This window comes from Panthera leo, chromosome B1 (assembly GCF_018350215.1).
Source record: "Panthera leo isolate Ple1 chromosome B1, P.leo_Ple1_pat1.1, whole genome shotgun sequence".
Lineage (NCBI taxonomy): Eukaryota > Metazoa > Chordata > Mammalia > Carnivora > Felidae > Panthera > Panthera leo.
In genome coordinates, this window is record NC_056682.1 from 17271237 (window position 1) to 17294265 (window position 23029).

The 23029-nt window shown below is 40.1% G+C and overlaps 1 protein-coding gene across 1 annotated transcript in view; it reads right to left on the reverse strand.

Annotated features, from left to right (window-relative positions):
* MTNR1A (melatonin receptor 1A) overlaps positions 1 to 22218 on the reverse strand; it is a 39466-nt gene extending 17248 nt beyond the window's left edge. The window contains exon 1 of the mRNA XM_042933832.1: positions 21993 to 22218. Within this exon, the coding sequence (XP_042789766.1) occupies positions 21993 to 22218 (226 nt within the window). The remainder of the gene's footprint in view (positions 1 to 21992) is intronic.
* Between the last annotated feature and the right edge of the window lie 811 nt (positions 22219 to 23029).

Sequence of the window (23029 nt, forward strand, 5' to 3'; positions counted from 1 at the left end):
TCCACCTTTGGTTTTCTTTCTATTTATTTATTTTTGTGAGAGAAAGAGCATGTATGGGGGAGGACTTGAGAAAAGAGGGGAAGACGTGAGTGAGACCCTTAACACAGAGATAAGGAATATCATAGCAGGGATAAAGGACTTAATAAATGCAATGAGAAACATGCCTGATGGAATGAATAGCAGGATGGAAGAAGCAGAAAAACAAGTTAATGACCTAGAAGACACAGTAATGGAAAGTAATCAAGCTAAATGGAAGAGAGAAAAAGAATTACACAAACTAAGTACAGACTTGGAAAACTCAGTGACTCCATGAAACATAATAACATTCATGTTTTAGGAGTCCCAGAAGAAGAGAGAGAGAAAGATAAGGCAGAGAAGTTATTTGAAGAAACAGTACCTGTAAACTTCCCTAATCCAGGGAAGGAAACTTCCCTAATCTGGAGACATCCAGATTCAGCAGGCACAGAGAACTCCCATCAAAATCAACAGAAGCAGGCACCAAGGCATATTATAATTAAATTTACAAAATAGAATGATAATAAGTTTTAAAAGCAGAAAGACAAAGGAAACCCTTAACTAAAAAGGGAAAACCCGTAAGGCTAGCTGGAGATTTTTCAACAGAAACTTAGCAAGTCTGAAGGGAGTACCGTGATACATGCAAAATGCTGAATGGGAAAAATCTGCAGCCAAGAATACTCTACCCAGGAAGGCTATAGTTTAGAATAGAAGGAGAGATAAAGAGTTTCCCAGGCAAAGACTAAAGGAGTTCATGACCACTAAACTAGCCCTGCAGGAAACAGTAAAGAGGACTTTTTGAATGGAACGGAGAGACCCAATGTGACAATATAAAGGTAGGAAACATAAAAGCAGTAAAAATGAATATTTATGTAAAAAATCAGTCAAGGCACCAACAATAACATGTACCTAAAATGTGGGGAGGAAAGGAGAAAATAAAAGGTTCAAACTTAAATGACCATTGGCTTAATATAGACTGTTATATGCAAAAGAGGTTGTATACAAACTTAATGGTAGCCATATATTAAAATCCACTAATAAATATGCAAAGAATAAAGAGAAAGGAATCCAAATATATAACTAAACAAAATCCACAAAACATGAAAGAAATACAGGAAAGGATCAGAGAAAATCTTCAGAAACAACTAAAAACAAGTAATAAAATGGCAATAAATACATGTCTATCAATAATTACGTTGGATTTAAATGGACTAACCACTCCCATCAAAAGACAGAGTGACAATGGATAAAAAAAAAAACCAATATTTATGTGCTTCCTATAAAAGAATCATTTTAGGGGCGCCTGGGTGGCTCAGTCGGTTGAGCATCCAACTTCGGTTCGGGTCACGATCTCGCGGTCCGTGAGTTTGAGCCCCGCATCGGGCTCTGGGCTGACGGCTCAGAGCCCGGAGCCCGCTTCCGATTCTGTGTCTCCCTCTCTCTCTGCCCCTCTCCCGTTCATGCTCTGTCTCTCTCTGTCTCAAAAATAATAAACATTAAAAAAAAAATTTTTTTTAAATAAAAGAATCATTTTAGACCTCAAGTCTCCTGAGATTGAAAGTGAGGGGATGGAGAAATATTTATCACACAAATGGAGATCGAAAGAAAGCCGGAGTAGCAATACGTACATTAGACAAAATGGGCTTTAAAACAAAGACTGTAATAGAAAATAAGAACACTATAATATAATATAATATAATATAATATAATATAATATAATATAATTAATATAATATAATTAATATAATATATCTTCAACAAGAATATAAAAGAATTGTAAATATTTATTTTTTAATGTTTATTTTTGAGAGAGAGCATAAGTGGGGGAGGGGCATAGAAAGAGGAAGAGAGAGGATCCCAAGCGGGCTCTGCACTGTAGGCACAGAGCCCAGCGTGGGGCACAGTCTCACAAACTAGTGAGATCATAATGTGAACGAAACTCAAGAGCCACATGCTTGACTGACTGAGCCCCCCAAGCGCCCCACAATTGTAAATATTTATACACCCAACATAGAAGCGCCTGCATACATAAAACAGTTGATGGCAAACGTACAGGAACTAATCGATAGTAACACAATAATAGTCAGGGACTTTAACGCCCCACTTACATCCATGGACAGAGTATGTCCACGGAGCATCAACAAGGAGACAATGGGTTTGAATGACACTCTGGAACAGATGGATTTAACAGATAATTTCAGAATATTCCATCCTACAACCGCAGAATACACATTCCAAGCGCACATGTGCACATAGAGCATTCTCCAGAATGGATCACATGTTAGGGCACAAAACCAGCCTCACCAAATTCGAGAAGATCAAAGTCCTACTATGCCTCTCCTCTGACCACAAAGCGATGAAACTAATAGTTACCTGTAAGAAAACAGTCTGAGTGGACCACAAATACGTGGAGGTTAAATAACACGCTACTAAACAATGAGTGGGTCAACTGGGAAATCAAAGCCAAATAATGAAGTACATAAAAACAAATGAAAATAAAAACACAACAGTCCAAAACCTCTGGGATAGAACAGAGGTGGTTCTAAGTTTATAGCAATACAAACTCACCACAAGCAGCCAAGAAAAATCTCAAATACACAACCTGACCTTAAGCCTAAAGGAGCTAGAAAAAAGGAGTTAGAAATGAGCAAAACCTAAAAGCAGCAGACAGAAGGAAATAATAAAGGTTAGAGCAGAAATCAATGATATAGAAACTAAAAAAAAAAAAAAAAAAATCAATGAAACCAAAAGGTGGTTCTTTGAAAAAAATCAGTAAAATTCATAAACCTCTAGCCAGACTTAGCAAGAAAAAAAAAAAAGAGAAAGTACTCAAATACTCAAATAAATAAAATCACATGTGAGAAAAGGGAAATAACACCACAGAAATAAAATCATAAGAGAACATTACGAAAAACTGTATCCGAACAAATCGGACAACACGCAAAAAATGAACAAATTCCTAGGAATGTAAAAACTCACAAAACTGAAACAGGAGGAAATAGAAAATTTGAAAAGACTGATAACCAGTGAAGAAATTGAGTCAGTAATCAAAAAACTCCCAACAAACAAAAGTCCAGGAGCAGATGACTTCACAGGTGAATTCTACCAAACATTTAAAGAGGAATTAATACCTATTTTTTTAAACTACTTCAAAAAATAGAAAAGAAGGAAAACTTACAAATTCATTCTATGAGGCCGGCATTACCTTGAACCAAAACCAGATGAAGACACCAATAAAAAAGAGAATTACAGGCCAATATCTATGGTGAACATTGATTCAAAAATTCTCAGTAAAATACTAGCAAACCAAATCCAAAATACATTTAAAAAATCATTCACCATGATCAAGTGGAATTTACTTTAGGGCTGGAAGTGTGGTTCAACATTTGCAAATCAAACAAGACACATCACATCAATAGGAGAAAGGGTAAAAACCACATGAGCCTTTCAATCGATGTAGAAAAAAAAGCATTTGACAAAGTAAAACATCGATTCATGATTAAAAAAAAAAAACAAACTCAACAAAATAGGTTTAGAGGGAACATACCTCAAGATAATTAAAGTCCGGCTATGAAAAACCCACAACTAACTCATTCCGAATGGGGAAAAACTGAGAGCTTTTCCTCTATGGTCAGGAACAAGACAGGGCTATGTACTCTCACCACTTTTATTCAGCATAGTATTAGATGTCTTAGCCACAGCAATCAGACAACACAAATAAATGAAAGGAATCAAAACTGTTAAGAAGGAGGTACAACTTTCCCTATTTCCAAATGACATGACGCTCTGTATAGAAAACCTAAAGACTCCAATAAAAAACTGCTAGATACAAAAGCACTGTATGGAAACTGGTTGCATTTCTGTACACTCAGAATGAAGCAGCAGAAAGAGAAATTAAGAAAACAATTCCATGTACAATTTCACCCAAAACAATGATACCTGGGGAATACATCTAACCAAAGTTGTGAAAGACCTGTACTCTGAAAACTCTAAAACACTGATCAAAAAGACTGAAGATAACAGAGAGAAATAGGTAGACATCCCATGCTCACAGATGGGAAGAACGAATACTGTTAAAATGTCTATACTATCCAAAGCAATCTGCACATTTAACGCAATCCCTATCAAAACACTAGCAGCATTTTTCACATAGCTGGAACAAAGAAGCCTAAAATTTGTATAGAGCCGCAAAAGACCCTGAATAGCCAAAGCAATCTTGAAAAAGAAAAAGCTAGACGCATCAAATTTCTAGATTATAGGTTATATTATAAAGCTGGAGTAATAAAAACTTGAGGGTGCTGGCACAAAAATAGACACGTAGATCACTAGAACAGTATAGAAAGCCCAGAAATTAATCCACAATTATACGGTTGATTAACTTTCAATAAACCAGGAAAGAATATCCAATGGGAGAAGGACATTCTCCAACAAATAGCGTTGGGAAAACTGGACAGCAACAAGCAAATGAACGAAACTGGACCACTTTATTATACACAAAAATAAATTCAAAATGGATTAAAGCCCTAAATGTGAGACTTGAAACCATAAAAATCCTAGAACACAGGCAATAACCTCTTTGACATCAGCCATAATAACATTTTTCTAGTCGTGTCTTCTGAGGCAGGGGACGTAGAAGCAAAAATAAACTATTGGAACTCCATCAAAATAAAAAGCTTTGCACAGCAAAGGAAACCATCAACAAAACTAAAAGGCAACCTACAGAATGGGAGAAGATACTTGGCAAACGACATATCTGATAAAGGGTTAATATCCAAAATATATAAAGAACTCAACACCCAAAGACTAATAATCCAATTAAAAGATGAGCAGAAGGCATGAACAGACGTTTCTCCAAAGAAGACCTCTCAGATGGCCAACATGAACAGATGCCCATCATATCTTACCATCGGGGAAATGGAAATCAAAAGTACAACGAGCCACCACCTCATCCCTGTCAGAATGGCTAAGATCAACAACCAAGAAACGACAGGTGTCACTGAGGATGTGGAGAAAAAGGAACACGTGCACTCTTGGTGGGACTGCAAACTGTTGCGGCCACTGTGCAAAACAGTGTGGAGATTCCTTAAAAAGTTAAAAATATAACAATTGCACCACTGGATATTTACCCCCCAAATACAAAAACACTGATTCAAAGGGATGCATGCACCCCTATGTTAATAGAAACATTATTTACAATAACCGAAGTCTGGAAATAGTGGAAGTGCCCATCAGCTGATAAATGGATAAAGAAGTGGTATGTATATATATACATACATATATATGTGTATATATACATATATGTATGTATATATGTATATATGTGTGTGTGTGTATATATGTATATATATATATACACATATATATATATACACATATATATATACATATATATATATATATATATATATATATATATATATATATATATATAATGGAATATTAGCCATGAAAAAAAGTAATGAAATCTTGCCATTTGCAACATGGAAGGGGCTAGAAGGTATAATGGTAAATGAAATAAAGTCAGGCAGAGAAAGACAAATACCGTTATGATTTCACACGTGTGGAATTTAAGACACAAAACAAATGAGCAAAGGGAAAAAACATGAGAGAGAGAGGTAAACTGAGAAACAGACTCTTAATTATAGAGAACAAACTGATGGTTACCAGAGGGAGAGGGGGTTGGGGGATTGGTTAAATAGGTGATGGGGATTAGGTAGTTCACTTGTCGTGTGGAGTCCTGGGTCATGTATGGAAGTGTTGAATACACTATATTGTACACCTGAAGTTAACATAACACTGTATGTTAACTGGAATTAAAAACTTAACCAAATTACTGATGTCTACACCATTATTTATATTACAAAATCAAGAATAAAACTTTAAACACAAACAACTTTAAAAACATATTTTAACCACATTAACCGGCAATCAAAAAAAAGCTCGGGTTCACTCTGAGATCGTAGTCTTTATTTTCTTTATCTTGAAGAATTCTGTGAAATCTCAGCTTATAAAAGCAAATCAATGGCACTTAGTAATATTTCTAATTAGACAAGAGCTCTAAATTGCTAAATTCCAAACAAGAATTACTGTCATTATTTAAACAGGAACAATCATAGTATCATCCTATTTATATGCTAAAATGGGAGGAAAAATGAAATAAAAGCTAGTACTACAAAAGTATAAATTAAGATTCTCATAAAGTTCATTTTAGAAATTCAAAATGTGACTCTCTTTTTTATGTTCTTAGAATTTAAATACTTAGGGGCACCTGGCTGGCTCAGTCAGTAGATCATGTGACTCATGATCTCAGGGTTGTGAGTTCAAGCCCCACGTTGGGTGTAGAGATTACATAAAAATAAAATATTTTAAGAAACAAAAAAGAACTTAAGTACCTAAAGTAGTGTTAAGTATTGTACTCTGCCTTAGAAATAAAAATACATTCACCTGTCTTAATTCTACCCAAGTACTAAATAACAAAGAATTTATTGTGTTTCCCAGGATGTTACATTTAAAGCACAATGAACTTTAAGTTTAGCAATCCTGTAATCCTTACAGCATTAGTACTGTCCTGAATTAATAAGTGAGGAAATTAAACAAATAAATTTCCCAAGGTCACACCCATTGGATGGCAGGGCCAGGATTTTACTCCAGGTTATCTGGTTCCACAGCCCACATTCTTCAGAGGGAACGTACTACCAAAAATAATTGAGTCTATAAAGAACTAACTTTCCACAGATAAGGAATGTTTCATATATAAAGTATTAAATATGAAACAACTTTATATACGTGTAACCTCCCTCTACTCTATCTCTAACCTGTTTTGTAAACAAGCTTTTAAAAAACTTACGTGGTAAAGAATTTAATACCTGCGCACGCACACACACACACACACACACACACACACACACACACACAATGGACTATTACTCAGCCATCAAAAAGAATGAAATCTTGCCATTTGCGGTGACATGGAAGTAGAGAGTATTATGCTAAGCGAAATAAGTCAATGAGAGAAAGACATACTGTATGATTTCACTCCTAAGTGGAATTTAAGAAACAAAACAGATCAACATGTGGGAAGGAGGGGGAAAAAGAGAAGAAACAAACCACAAGAGAATCTTAATGATAGAGAACAAACTGAGGGTTGATGGAGGTGGGTGGGGGATGGGCTAGACGGGTGATGAGTATTAAGGAGGGCACTTGTTGGGGCGCCTGGGTCACTCAGTCAGTTGAATGTCCATCCTTGGCTCCGGTCATGATCACATGGTTCACGAGTTTGAGCCCCACATCGGGCTCGCTGCTGTCAGCTCAAAACCCGCTTCATTCCTCTGTCCCCCTCTCTCTCTACCCCTCCCTCGCTCACGCTCTCTCTCTCAAAAATAAATTAAAAAAAAACAAACATTTAAAAGGAGGGCACTTGTTGTGATGAGCACCAGTTGTTGTAAGTGATGAATCATTAAATTCTACTCCTGAAACCAAGATTGTACTGTGTGTTAACTAAATAAAAATAAGTAAAATAAAAAGCTAGAAACAAAGCCTGTTATCCCTTTCAAGATTATAAGAGAGTTTTGTATTTCTAAATATGTTAAGAAAATTAGAAAAGAGGAAATAACTAGTTATTGGCTATAATATTATCATCTTCCCTTTAATAACTATGTCAGGAAAGGTTTTAAAATTTAAGTTAGCAGGCAAGTTCTCAAACCTTCTCCAACAGGTGTTTTTTCAGGCTGTATCACTTTCTCCAAAATATATGAGCCAGTGTATTATTCGCAAATTGCTAGGCTGTGTCTCCGTTACTGACAATTACTCGGAGGTTCTCGCCTTAATTCTGCCCCTTGTGTGAACTCACTTTCATATTTCCCTATTTATTACCTATTTTTTCATCCTGAGGTAACGTCTTTTATTTATTTATTTTTAATTTGAATTTTAGCTACACCATGAATAATTTAAATTATTTTAAATTTTTTAAGATTTTTCATTGGAATAGAGCTGACCTACAGTATTATATTAATTCCATGTTTACAAACAACTCAGTGATTCGACTTTCCTGTACATCACAAAATGCTCACCATGGTGAGTGGAGTTAGCATCTGTCAGTCAAGCAGGATCTTTTTTTTTTTTTTTTTTTTGAGAGAAAGAGAGAATGAATACAGGAAGGAGGGGGAGAGAGGGAGGGGAACAGAGAATCCAAAGTGGGCTCCACGCTGACAGCCAACAGCCCGTGTGAGGCTCGAACTCATGACCGGAGCTGAAGTCAGCCTTAACCAACTGTCACCCAGCTGCCCCTAGGCAGGATCTTGTAAAACATCTCATGACTACTTCAGGCTTCAGCTGCCATCTAACCAGCCAACTTGCAAATTTCTCTTGAAAAATTTTTCTGCTATATAAACATGTTTCTAGTCTTACACCTCTGTATGCCAGGTCTTAATTTTTATTTGAAAATAAAAGAATTTTAAGTGCCCGAATGAAAGCAACCTCTTTGGAAGTAGGATCCAAGCTTAGCATGTCGTCTTGTATTTTGACAAACCAACAAGTATTTGCTGACAATTTATATTCTGTCTTAAACTGTAGGTATGCAATAAATATTGACTTAAATGAATATTCAATCCAGTAAGTTCCAAAAGCGCTCACTGCCAGAGCAGGCAAGCATCCTTTTAAGCCGGAAGTGCCGCAACTCAAATTCAACCTAAGTAGCCTGAATAATATTCAGCACCAAGTAGATTTGTTTGTTGTTCTTTTCCTTGTCCCCTTTTTCTAAGACGAATGCCTTCAGTGTGATTGCCAAAAGTGGATAGCTCTGTAGAAGAATAAATTTTAGGACATCTCAGTCGAAAATCCAAAAGTTTATTCCACACTTGCAGTATCATTGAACTTCACTGAAATTTCTTGCATGTCACATACAGCCCCCAGGTGTCATGTAAACTTGGTCAGCCAACCTATTTGAAAGGTGAAGAACTTAGGATGCCGATTAAGGAAGCATCTTTACAAAGGCGGGGGTAGGTGACACTGGTGTTACCATGCGGAGTTCTAAGCACGAACAACTGCTTCTTTAAAAACAATCCATTAATTGCCTCTGGTAGCCTAGAAAGGTGCTGAGAGCGTGCATATTTCTTATGTTAGAAAATAGAAATAGAAAATAGGGCATTTCGCTCAGCTAGGCAACTTAAAACCGCTTAAGGGAGGAAATTCAAGCCACCTTAGGAAGATCGTCCTATTCACCTCAAATATTCCAATTATCATTTTTAAAGATACTAATAAAGAATTAGAACAATGTCCAGAGACTCTATGGAGATTTAAAACGACGTCCAAAGCAGATATTTTTCCAAACGGGTATTTTTTTTAATTGACGTATAATTGACCTACAATGTTGCATTAGTTTCTGGCACACAACATAGTGAGTCAACACCTGTATCTGTGATGCTCTGCTCCCCACAGATGTAGCTACCGTCAGTCACCATACACTAGTGAAATACCATTGAATACGTTCCCTTTGCTATACCTTTCATTCGTGTGATTTATTCATCCCATAACTGGAATCCTAAACTTCCCATTCCCCTTAACCAATTTGCCCATCTCCTATCTCCCTCCTCTCTGACAACCACCGATTCTCTGTATTTATGGGTCTTTTCTGTGTGTGTGTGTGTGTGTGTGTGTGTGTGTGTGTGTGTTGGGCGATTCCACATATAAGTAAAATCGAATGGTATTTGTCTTTCTTTAACTTACTTCACTTAGCATAATACCCCCTAGGCTGACTTATGTTGTGGCAAATGGCAAGATCTCATTCTTTTTTATGATTAATATTCCATTGTGTGTGTGTGTCAAATTCTTTATCCACACATCTATCGATGGACACTTCAGTTGTCTCCATATCTCAGCTGTTATAAATAATGCTACAATGAATATGGGACATAGATCTTTATAGGCTGGTGTTTTTGTTTTCTTTGGGTAAATAACCAGTAGTGGAATTATTGAATCATGGGGTATTTCTATTTTTAATTTTTGGAGGAACCTCCATACTGTTTTTCACAGTGGCTGCACCAATTTCCATTCCCACCAACAGTGCATGAGGGATTTCTTTTCTTTATGTCCTTGCCAACACTTGTTATTTCTTCTTCTTGATTATAGCCATCCTAACAGATGTGAGATGATACTTCATTGTGGTTTTGATTTGCATACTCCTGATTATTGGCGATATTGAGCATCTTCTTATGTGTCTGTTGGCCATCTGTATGTCCTCTTGGAATAATTTCTGTTTATGTCTTCTGTCCACTTTTTATTCAGATTGTTTTTTTTTATATTGAGTTGTATAAGTTCTTTATATGTTTTGGATATTAATTGCTTTTTGGAGGTATCGTCTGCAAGTAACTTCCATTCAGTAGGTTGACTTTTAGTTCTGTTGATGATTTCCTTCACTGTGCAAAAACTGTTTTTCTTTTGATGTACTCCTACTAGTTTATTTTTGCCTTTGTTTCCTTCACCTGAGGAGACATACCTAGAAAAATGCTGCTATGACCAGTGTCAGAGAAATGACTGCCTGTGTTCTCTCTAGGATTTTTATGGTTTCACATTTAGGTCTTTAGTCCATTTAGAGTTTATTTTTGTGTATGGTGTAAGAAACTGGTCCAATTTTATTCTTTTGCATGTAGGTCTCCAGTTTCACAGCACCATTTATTTGAAGAGACTGTCTTTTCTCCACTGTATATTCTTGCCTCCTTTGTCATAAATTAATTGATCATATAACTGTGGGTTTATTCCTGGACTCTCTGTTCTGTTCCATTTATCTTTGTGTCTATTTTTATGCCAGTACCATATTGTTTTGACTCCTACAGCTTTGTAGTATATCTTGAAATCTAGGATTGCGATGCCTCCAGCTTTGTTCTTCTTTCTCAAGATTGCTTTGGCTATTCCGGGTCTTTTGTGATTCTATACAAATTGTAGGACTGTTTATTCTATGTGGAATAATAATATGGCATTTTGATAACGATCGCATCGAATCTGTAAATTGCTTTGCGTAGGGCAGATATCCTCACAATATGAATTCTTCCAATCCATGAGCATGGTATATCTTTCCATTTGTTTGTGTCATCTTCACTTTGTTTCAGCAGTATTTTATCATTTTCAAAGTACAGATCTTTCATCTCCTTGGCTAAGTTTATTCCTAAGCATTTATTCTTTTTGGTGCAATTGTAAATGGAATTGTTTTCAATTCAGATACTTTTCCAATCAGGTATTTTAAAAACAGAACCATCAAATGTTGGTAAGAACTAAATGCAGGAGGTTTAATTTAGGACATTTTATCTTTGGTTACCTTTCAGAATAGCCAAGGGAAAAATGATTGTGAAAGCTAGCAAAAATAACCTCCATCATATCCACGATTAATGCTGAAAGTTGCTCCTTTTTATGCAATGAATAGGTGGAGGAACCAAAGATCAGATCCAAATTTAATCCTGTAGACCAAAACTCAATGACATATTTAGGAGTCTTAATCCAGTTTCCAGGCAATTCTGAGGATTCCTTTGGCAAATTTGGATAACATTTGGGGTTCGATAATAAAATACTACACAGACCAGAAAAAAAATCAGAAAAATTTAAACAGTAGCCAAGCATGCAAGAGAAAAAAAATCAATAAAATGTCTTTACAAATAGAATATTGCCTTGAATCAATAATTTTAAATATCGTGAAGAGCTGTAGGAAGAGAATGTCAACAGTACAGAGAAGAATTCTATCAGATAGTGAATTGTGTTAAACATTGACTTTGTTAGCTTGAAATCATTTTCCACGTCTGTACATACATTTAGGTTATAAGTTTTTGAATGATAAATACTTGTCTGAGAAAGTTATTGTAGCTTGCAGAGGTGATTCATTTTAAATTAGAGAATGGCTTGGATATTGAAATAATCAGCCTCTCAAAGGTTGGATATTGAAACAATCAGAATCTCAGTCCTACATGCTGCAGGGGGATAATGTTTATTATGAAAGGGAAAATGGACACCTAAGAGAATTTATGCAATTTCCATAATGTTGCCAAAGAGAATTCAATCCTAAATCTTTAGTTTCTGACTGATTTCACTTATCATTCATATTGTCCACTTAAAAAAAATGAGCATTAAAAAAAATAACATAGGGGCGCCTGGATGGCGCAGTCGGTTAAGCGTCCGACTTCAGCCAGGTCACGATCTCGCGGTCCGTGAGTTAGAGCCCCGCGTCAGGCTCTGGGCTGATGGCTTGGAGCCTGGAGCCTGTTTCTGATTCTGTGTCTCCCTCTCTCTCTGCCCCTCCCCCGTTCATGCTCTGTCTCTCTCTGTCCCAAAAATAAATAAAAAACGTTGAAAAAAAAAATTAAAAAAAAAAAATAACATAAAAAGTACTAATTGTAGAATACAATACTAATACATACTAATAGAATACATACTAATAGAATACATACTAGAATACATACTAATAATAACATAATAGCATTATTTCTGTAGTATTTTATAATTTCAAGGCGATAGGTAGGTGGATGGGTGGATGGGTGGGCCGAATCTAAATCTATTCTCCTAGCATCCCTGTGACACAAGATGGGGAACTAAGGCTTAAACAGATTGAATAACTAGACCCAACACATAGTACAAATAAAGGTATCGCAGATAGAAAGGACTCAGCCTGGGTCTTCAGATTTTAATTCCTGTGCCCCTTCCGCTGTTCCGCACTGGGATGTATGCTGGAGTAAGAAATACTGGTCATTTATCTGTGAATTTGGAGTTTCAGGGTTGTTGTTTTTTTTTTTAATCTACCTGAGGAGGTCTATATAAGAACAAATAAAAGAAAATGTGGGGAAGTGCTTTGAAAATTGAGAATTGCTCTATGTGCACAAGTACAAAGCACTAGACCTCCTAAATAAGAGGTTATTTTTATACTTCATCTGCAGAAATCAGATCAAAATAGCTGTCTGTGAAAAGTGCACCGCACACAACAATCTCACAAGTTGCCTACTTTCCTTTTCTCAAGCTTGAAAAACGTTTCACACCTGAATTAATAAATTTGCAAAATAAAATTGTAGGATTGAAAATCTAAATGCCTTTAATAATAGGGGTTAGCTTGATAAGGGCGCTGGAAAATACTCCTGTTTTAAATGGAAATGTTCATCATAAGATGACCAGCAGTTTTTGCAAAATCAGTTATGGATGAGAACAATATAAAAGAGGCTTTACTTTTATCACAAAAGGTTTAGATTTTCATTTAAGACACCGGAGCTGAGTTTTGAGGAATACTCTGGATCTGTTCTAATTGCCCATGTCCCAGAAGTCAGACATTTGTTAGAATTCTATTTACTTTATATCTGAATTCTCTGGATATTAAATGAATCATAGGACAGCATCACTTTAAGGAAGAAGAGACTGTAACAGGCAAAATGAACCTTTATGAAAAAAAGATTTCTGAAAGGAGAAACTGACTCAATAATATTGTCCAAAATGTATTGGCTTTTGTTTGTTTTAATGTTTATTGAGAAAGAGAGCACACATGAGCAGAGGAGGGGCAGGGAGACAGGGAGAAAGAATCCGAAGCAGAATCTTGGCCGTCAGCACAGAGCCTGACGTCGGGCTCAAACCCACGAACTGCAAGACCGTGACTTGAGCCGAAGTCGGACGCTTAACTGAGCCACCCACGTGCCCCCAAATGTATGGTTTTTATTTTTATTGTGGGATTGGGGCGTTTGGTTCATAAACGGATATTTTGTTTGATGTTTTGGGCTTTAAAGATCCCACAGAACACTGGGTTTTAAATCACCAGTAAACTATGAAACTAGCCACCTTCAGGACCCCAGTAGAGACATCCCAAACTGATTTTGCAGGAGAGATTGTCTGATTCTTTATCCTGTAACACGGTGAAGGGCTTCCTTCTATCTTTGAACACCTATCTATCTTCCTTCCATCTTTGAACACCTAAGAGTGACGTGCTCACTCACGTGAACCCCCCCGTTCTTTAGACGTGTGTTGTCAGCAACAAGCGGCCAGGCTGGCTGCCAACCTAGCCTGTTCCTCCTAAGTGGTTACATTTTTGAAGGCGTCACTACAGGCCTAGAAGAGCCAGTCCAGGTGGTCCAACCAGAGGCCAGAAAGCTCCCCCAGGGGGACTGTTCACGCCCATACCCCGTGGGTCAGTTCATCATAAGTGTCCCCAGTGCATCCCACCCAAACTCACAAGAACCTGCATAAATCCCAGGGATCCAACCTATTGTCTCTGTGTAGTCGGTTACTTCGTTCTCTGCCAAGAAGGGAGAACTACTTGGGAAATGTCTAAACCTCGGGAGCATTTCTTGGTAAATAAAACAGGGAAACTAGATGTTCTGCTGAGATATTTTTTAGCAGATAGGAGACGAATCACCTAGACAGTTTAGGACAAGTGAGACATACTTTCATCATAACACCGTTTCCTAGTTCTGCGATGCCTGTTATCACTGTATGTTTACATAACATTGCACTCACAATTCTTTTTTTAATTTTTTGTAATGTTTATTATTTTTGAGAGAGCGAGCATGGGAGGGGCAGAGAGAGAGGGGGACAGAGGATCCAAAGCGGGCTCCATGCTGAGAGCAGCCAGCCCCATGTGGGGCTCGAACTCATGAACCGTGAGATCATAACCTGAGCCAAAGTCAAATGCTCAACCGACTGAGCCACCCAGGAGCCCTGCACCCACAATTCTTATTGCTAGTCAATCTCATAACATTAGAATGTCCAACTTCACAGTGAGTTTAATCACCATATGAAAAAGGATACTAGAAGCAGAAAGACTCAGATTTTGTCCCACCCCATCATTTTGCTGATGTGAAAACAGTCTGGGGAGATGGTGATTTATCTGTGATCGCAGATCCATTCAGTAAAGAAGACCTGGAGTCCAGGTTCTAGATCAGTTCTCTTTACAGGCTCCTCCCACACTTCCCTGTAGGATCCAGTGACAGGTTTGTCCCCAACACAGGAGTACTTGACTATAAGCACATGCATATACTTGTTTGCACCCCATATGTGATGACAAATCCACCTCTATCATCATGCCTTGCCCCTGAACTTTCTCCTGACATTTGAGTTAATAAGGGAAGCTTCCATATGCCCCTTCCATACCACCTGTCCCCATTCTCACAGGATCCCAAGCGAGTCAGAACTTAGAACAAGGCGGATTGCCCTCAGGAGCTCATGAATGGCAGGTGACCCAGATATTCTGAGTTTTATTTCAGACATATTACTCCTTTGAATTATTTTGCATGGTAGCACAGAAGCCAAAATATAGATGAACTTTTCTTTTAAGGCATTTGTAAGGGAACTTCTAGAATATGATACATTTGTAAGTTCAGGACTATCTTTTTTTCTGATGCAGGACACAATTAGGAAACAGATGCACATGTGACCTCTTTGAAGAGATCAAACCTAATGATGGTGATTAAAAGACATTGAAGAACAGAGTCAGAAACCGTGGTGGAGAAGAAAAGAGAAAGCGAAGGAAGAGAAGGAAAGAGAGCAAAGAGAAAATGACAGCCAGGGATACAGTGAACAGAGTGGTCAAGGGCTCAATCAAGGTAGCTGTGAACACCTTCAATGGGACCTAGCCAGGAATACTGGTGAACTGATGGTGAGGGTGGCCAAGGGCACTGGGGGAGGCAGTGAGCCTCAGCTTTCCTTATCTGAGCAAAGGATACAAACAAAGAGTCAAGTTCAATACAGGCAACCAATTGTTTGTGGATGGTAAAAGAGAAAACATTCACGTTGGCGGTTTCCAGTACTTAGACTTGGCATAAGTTCTAGTTCAAGCTGTGAATAATAATAATACTGCCATCTCTCAACACCCTTATTTCATTTCCAAAAGTGACGGTCATGTGTGTATACATAAGGAAAAATATATTAAGCTGCGTATTTATGTTTTGTGTACTTTATTGTCTGCGTTATGCCTTGACTTCAAAATAGTGGGTTTTTTTTTTTAATTTAATGTTTATTTTAGGTGGGGAGGGGCAGAGAGAGAAAGAGACAGAATCTGAAGCAGGCTCCAGGCTCTCAGCTGTCAGCACAGAGCCCGATGCGGGGCTTGAACTCACAAGCTGTGAGATCATGACCTGAGCCGAAGTAAGACACTTAACTGACTGAGCCACCCAGGCGCCCCTCAAAATAGTATTTTTTAAGTAGGCATGCCTGCCTAAGACTGTAAGAATCTTAAAAACAGCCCTGGGGCATCCAAGGTTTGCAGCTTCTCTGAGTAGAAACGCAAGAAGGATAGAGACAATACAGGCCTGAAAGAAACCAGTGCGTTCAGTCTTGTACCTAACAGGAGTTACACTCCAGCAGAGAACACAGTGCTGATGATGATCTAGTCTTACAGTCATTCTGGGAACTTTTTAATTTGTTTCTTTTTTTTTTTTTTTTTTTTTTTTTTCAACGTTTTTTATTTATTTTTGGGACAGAGAGAGAGAGCATGAACGGGGGAGGGGCAGAGAGAGAGGGAGACACAGAATCGGAAACAGGCTCCAGGCTCCGAGCCATCAGCCCAGAGCCTGACGCGGGGCTCGAACTCACGGACCGCGAGATCGTGACCTGGCTGAAGTCGGACGCTTAACCGACTGCGCCACCCAGGCGCCCCTAATTTGTTTCTTTTTATGATACTGACAGTTTACCCCACTGCGTACCAGATTTAAAAATAATAGTAAACTCCTATAGGCAGGTATCTTTCTAAAATAGTATGGTGCTGTCTTCTTAAACAGAATACACCTGCTGTTTCAGGAGGAATTAATGGTGAGCAGAGTTCTTCTTCACAACATTCCCTCCAGAGATTGTGCTTTTCAGTTTTTCAGACCTGTTGTTAATGAGTCAGTTTCAACCCATGCTGTTGGCCGCGTGTGTTGTTCCTTTAAATGTGTCAGTCATCCTCCTAATTTATGGCTTATAATCTGGACACGAGCCTCAGCGCTCTACGGTGCTGTAAGAACAAATCAGGGGCGCCTGGGTGGCTCAGTCAGTCAAATGTCTGACTCTTAATTTCAGCTCAGATCGTGATCTCATGGTCCGTGAGTTCAAGCCCTGCATCAGGCTCTGTGCTCATGGTGTGGGGCCTGCTTGGGATTCTCTCTGTCCCTCACTCTCTGCCCTTTCTCTCCCTCTCTCTCAAAATAAATAGACTTAGTAAAAAATTCTAAGAACAAATCAGCAATCAGGGAGTGTCTGTTATTTGCTTCTTTCCATTTACTGGCTCTATTCTAGATAGGTTAATTGCCAGATCACTGAATTTTCAATAGGCAAGATACTAGACTTTTGCTTTATTTTTTTTTTTAGTAAAAATTTAAAAAAAAATTTTTTTTAACGTTTATTTATTTTTGAGACAGAGAGAGACAGAGCATGAACGAGGGAGGGTCAGAGAGAGGGAGACACAGAATCTGAAACAGGCTCCAGGCTCCGAGCTGTCAGCACAGAGCCCAACGCAGGGCTCGAACTCACGGACCGCGAGATCGTGACCTGAGCCGAAGTCGGCCGCTTAACCGACTGAGCCACCCAGGGGCCCCTAGTAAAAGTTTTTTTAAAGCATAATATACATAGAGGAAAGTATACAAATTGTAAGTTTAGAGTGCATGGTTTTTAACAAGTTTTAACAAAAAAGACTTAAGGGTTTTTAATACACCCTCGTTAGCTATACCTAGAAAAAAAGAACACATAACATTACCTACTTCGTCCTTTTCAAAGTATGCATCATTTTCCACATGCGATGTGTCCTCTCCCATACGCATGGTCTCACTAGGTAACTGCAACAATTGTGTGAGGCTAAGAGATGAGAGGTTTTCTGTACTTGACAAATGGGGACGGTGAGGCTTGGATAACTTACCTGATGTCTCAGATCACAAAGTAGAGAGCAACGATCCTAATCCTAGTGTCCCAGGGCAGGACTCTTCCCATTACTAGGCTGTGAAATTGACTCAGAAGATGGAACGTGGTGGTACCAACTCTAGTCTCACAGTTTGGACAGGAGAGAGCTGCACCCCAGCAGCTAAGAGCCTGGTGGGCTTTTGGAGCCCGTGTCCGCTCCGACTGACCAGTGCCCCTGAGATACGGCTGTGAAACATTTTAAACTTCTTCTCGGGGAAGTCACCTGTCAACATACCCTCTTAGGCGAGGGAGGGGCGTAAATTAAGCCCGCCATTATACCAGATTTCCAAAGGAAACGTCAAAGCTGCAGATGCCTTAGTTTTCTTATTTCCTTACCTCATTTCTTCTGTTCTCTTCTTTGAGTCTTATCTCATTAATACCAACACAATAATTTAACTGAAATGGGAGAATTGAACAATCATGAGAACTTTTGATAAGCATCCTATAACTCCTTGGACTCAGCGCTCTCTCTCTCTGTTTCAAAATTACCAACCATTCTAGAAAGCCTCAAATGGTTAGAATTGCAGCAGTGGTACAAGTGAAGAAACAAAATCCCAATTATAAAAATATGACAGGTCTAAAGCTTTGCAAATGAAAGCTCACAACGGGTCTCCCGGCTAGCCACAGAAATGCAGTGTGCCCTAGGCGGCCTTATTGAAAACTTGCTATTGAATACAAAATACAAAGTAGTGTGGAAGGCACCCTTTGTACAACTATTTTTCACAAAACAGAAGAAGCTGAATTGTTTCAGGCATGTGAGTGTTTTTTAAAATGAAAGTTCTTGCAAGACCCAAACGTCCCCAATGACGTAATAGTTGCTATCAGCAAGGCAGAATGAGCTCTGGGGACAAGCTCTGTGGGTTCGATACCCCGCTCCACCGTGTGCCTAGAAGTGCACACGACCAATCTGTGTCCTCAGTTCCTCCCCTGTGAGGAGGCCAAGGGTAGCACCCTACTACAGCGCTTCCCCAAGGATTCAGTTTACGTGGCTTTCAGAACTGTGTCTGGCCCACAGAAAACTGCTTTTATTGCTAGGAGGGAAGGAGCCTCTTTTGTGTCTGTTTTTGCAAGGAGACAGGAATGCATGCAACGGGTCAGAGCAAAAGTCCAGTTATCAAATCCTAATCCAAGAAATTAAAGCAATCACTAACACAATGAGGAGGCTGCGAAGCAGATTAACCTACTATAAGCAGAGCCAGCACCCCCCAGATCCCAGAAATAGAGGGAACAGTGGAGACTGGCAAGAAATCAGCCATGATGAGAAAGCAGGCTTCCCCCACTGCTTTGCTCCTGGGGATGACAGGTAATTTTTTTTTTTAAGATTTTTTCTAATAAGACCTTTTAAAAATTTTTTAATGCTTCTTTTTGAGAGAGAAAGAACGTGACAGTGTGTGCGCAGAGGAGAGGCAGAGAGAGAAGGAGACACAGAATCTGAAGCAGGCTCCAAGCTCTGAGCTGTCAGCACAGAGCCCCCACATGGGGCTTGAACCCAGGAACTGTGAGATCGTGACCTGAGCCGAAGTCGGACTTAACCAACTGAGCCACCCAGGTGCCCTTATTTGTGTTTTTAGATTTCACATTTAAGAGAGACTATATGGTACTGGTCTTTTCTCTGACTTATTTCAGATAGCATAATGCACTGAAGGTCTATCCATGTTGTCACAAATGGCAAGGTTTCATTTGTGTGTGTGTGTGTGTGTGTGTGTGTGTGTAACTTCTGTACATATGTATGCATGTGTATGTATATATATGTGTTCATATATGTATGTATATATATAGTACATCTTTCTCCATTCATTGTCGATGGACACAAAAGTTGTTTCCATATCTCGGCTATTGCAAACAATCCCCCAGCGAACACGGCGGTGCCGGTATCTTTCTGAGTTAGCATTTTTGTTTTTGCTTGGCACGGAACTGCCGGATCATCCGGTTGTTCTATTTTTCATTTTTTAAGGTTTATTTATTTATTTTGAGAGTGAGAGAAAGTGTGAGTGGGGGAGGGGCACAGAGCGAGGAGAGAGCGAGAATCCCAAGCAGGCTCTGCACTACCAGGCAGAGGTGGGGCTCAAACGCACGAACGGTGAGATCATGACCTGAGCTGAAGTGGAACGCTTAGGCAACTGAGCCACCCAGGTGCCCCTATTTGTAATTTTTTGAGGAACCTCCATACTGGTCCACAGTGGCTGCCCCGATTTGCATCCTAACAATTTACAACAGTGCACAGGGTTCCCTTTTCTCCACATCCTCACCAGCCCTTGTTATCTCTTCCTTTTGATAATAGCCATTTGATGGGGGTGGAGCGATACCTCATTATGGTTTTGATTTGCATTTCCCTGATGGGTTACGTTGAGCATCCTTTCGCGTGTTTGTTGACCATCTGGATGTCATCTTTGAAAAAACTGTCTATTCAGACCTTCTGCCTGTTTTTAAATCAGATTACTTTTTTGCTGCTGAGGTGTATGATTTCCGTATATGTTATATATATCGTATTATATATTCCGTATATACATTCCATATATATTATATATATCGTATATATATTATATATATCGTATATAATATTTTAAGTATTAGCCCCTTATCTAACATGGATCGCCAATAGTCTCTCCCAGTCACCAGGTTGCCTTTTCATTTTGTTGATAGTTTCCTTTCCTGTGCAGAAGCTTTTTAGTCTGATGTAATCCCAGCTCTTTATTTTTGCTTTTGTTCCTCCTCCTTTTGGTGTGAGATTCAAAAAATCATCACCAAGACCGATGCCAAGGAGCTTACTGCCTATGTTTTCTTCAAAGAGCCTCTTCTTGAAGGCAGAATTGCTCTAGTTTAAGCCCAATCGTATGTGAAATGAGGTTATTCAATGGACTAACTCAAATTCACTTTGTGTTAGCAGGTGATAATCAAGTTAATTCTTTTTCTAAAAAAGATTTTTTTTTTTTTTCAGAGAATGTGAGCAGGGCGGGGGGTGGGAGGTAGAAAGCAAGAGGGACAGAGGATCTGAAGCAGGTTCTGTGCTGCCAGCAAAGAGCCCCACGTGGGGCTCGAACTCACGAACCAAGAGATCATGACCTGAGCTGACATCAAGGGTCGGATGCTTACCTGACTGAGCTTAAACCATTCACTGTCGCAAGCATTATAGAGAAAAAGGGGGCCCTCCCAGAGGGCAGCTAAAGAAAATTAGAGTGTGACCTACTACCTTATTAGAACAAAAAATACTGCTTTTTGACAAACATGTAAGTAAGTGCAAGGTTCTTTCCCCTCCCCACCCCCACCTCCAGAAAGTCAGCCTCCAGCTAAAGAGCTAAGTACCTCATCACTTAAACATCTGAACACCCCCTGTCCTATGCAAGGCCGTCCATGGTCTCCCACCCAAGATAAACCAATTTCAGTTCATTGCTTGGACGATAAAGCAAGTTAAACTCAAACACAAAATTAGCTTTAGGTAGTAGATTATATGTAAATATACTCTTTTCTGTAACAATTTCTTTTAAAATGGCAACAAGTTTACATTCTAACTTGGAGGAGTAATAACCTCATTTAGGGGCCTTCATGAGTCTTTGTCAATTGCGTGCCCAAAACTGAAAACTACTCCTGACAACAAAACTAAAATAATGGCATTATCATTTCACCAGCTTTTATATTTTCTCCTATTTTAACAAAGTTGGGAGGAACAATTGGTAAACTCATTGATCTGATTGGCAAGGACTTCTTGAGGAACTTTCTGCAATCTCTCAATCCAGTAAAAGCTCCGAAACCGAAAACCGTACGGTGGGGGTTTCCCCTAAAATAAAGAGGATCTGACTCTGGTCGAGTTTTCTACCCCCTTGGGGACTTCAGACTCCCTGTTTTCTTGGAGGGGAGGGGATAGAGAGAAAAGAGAAAACTTACACATGCAGGTTAAAGGAAAAGTAAAGTGACAGGCTTCTGTCCCTTTGGGGAAAAATTAAGCCCCCAGTTTGTAAGAAAAAACGCACTTTTTTAGAAAAAGCTAATGGACAGCTGGGGCCGGGGGGCTGCGTTCCGGAAAGTGGCCAGAAAGGAGGGGAGGCGGCCGTCGGGTGAAGGTTGGGGGGCGGCCGGGCCCCCCGCCCCGGAGCCCCTACCTGCGTTTCTCAGCTTCTTGTTCCGATACACGGACAGGATGACCAGGAGGTTGCCCAGGACGTCCACCACGATGGTGAAGATGAGGGTGAAGGCGAGCGCGCAGGCCAGCCAGGAGGGTCGCGGCCGCGCCCCCTCCCCGCCGCCGGGCGCCCGCTGCGAGGCGTTGAGCAGCGCGCTGCCGTTGCCCTTCAGGGTCCCGCCCGGGGCGCCCCACGACCCTGCCATCGCGCCTGCCCTCGGAGCGCGGCGCGGCGCCACCCGGCCCGCGGCTCAGGGTTCCTCCGGGCCCTGCCCGCGTCTACCTACGCCCCATCCCGAGCGCTCCCCCGCGGCCGCCCTGCCCGCTCCCCCGCTTCCCCGCCACCTGCAGCCCGGGGACACAGGGCAGCCGCCCGGAGGCTCCTCGGTCCCCCGGGGCTCAGCCCGTGGCCACAGCGCCCCCGTGCGGGCTGCCTGCGCCGGGCCGCCCGAGCTCCAGCCTGGCGGCGCGCCCCGCGAAGCCACAGGTGGAAAAAAGTCAAGGAACTTTCTCAAGTGTTGCACCATTCATGGAACAGAAATCATCTTCCCCAGCTCCTCTGCCCCCCGTACTGCAAAGGCAAGCCAGAATTTTCATAATCTTCCCCCCCACAAGCTACTTTTATTTTGATCTTTCTTGAACATTGTAAAGGTTCAGTAGGTCAACTCTGTCTCCTTCAATTAAAAATAAAAATAACTTTTCCAATTTAAAAATTCCAAGTTCTCAGCCTCAACCTCTGTGCGTGCCTCTGGTTGCTGCCCCGGTGGAGAATCCGGACACTGGAAATGGCCCCTTGAAATGGCGGGAAGATTCCACCGGGAGGGCTGATTCAAAGCAAGTGTGCACTTTTCGTTTCGATTTCAAACGTCAGCGGACTGAATGGTTTCAGAGTAGCCGCAGTCTTGCTTCGGCAGCCGCTTTTTCTCCAGCTGACTTCTTCCAGGAGTGGTACCGATCCTAGCCGTGTGCTCTCTCCCTGTAGACGTCCAAGATTAGGTTTGGCACATACTCACCCTC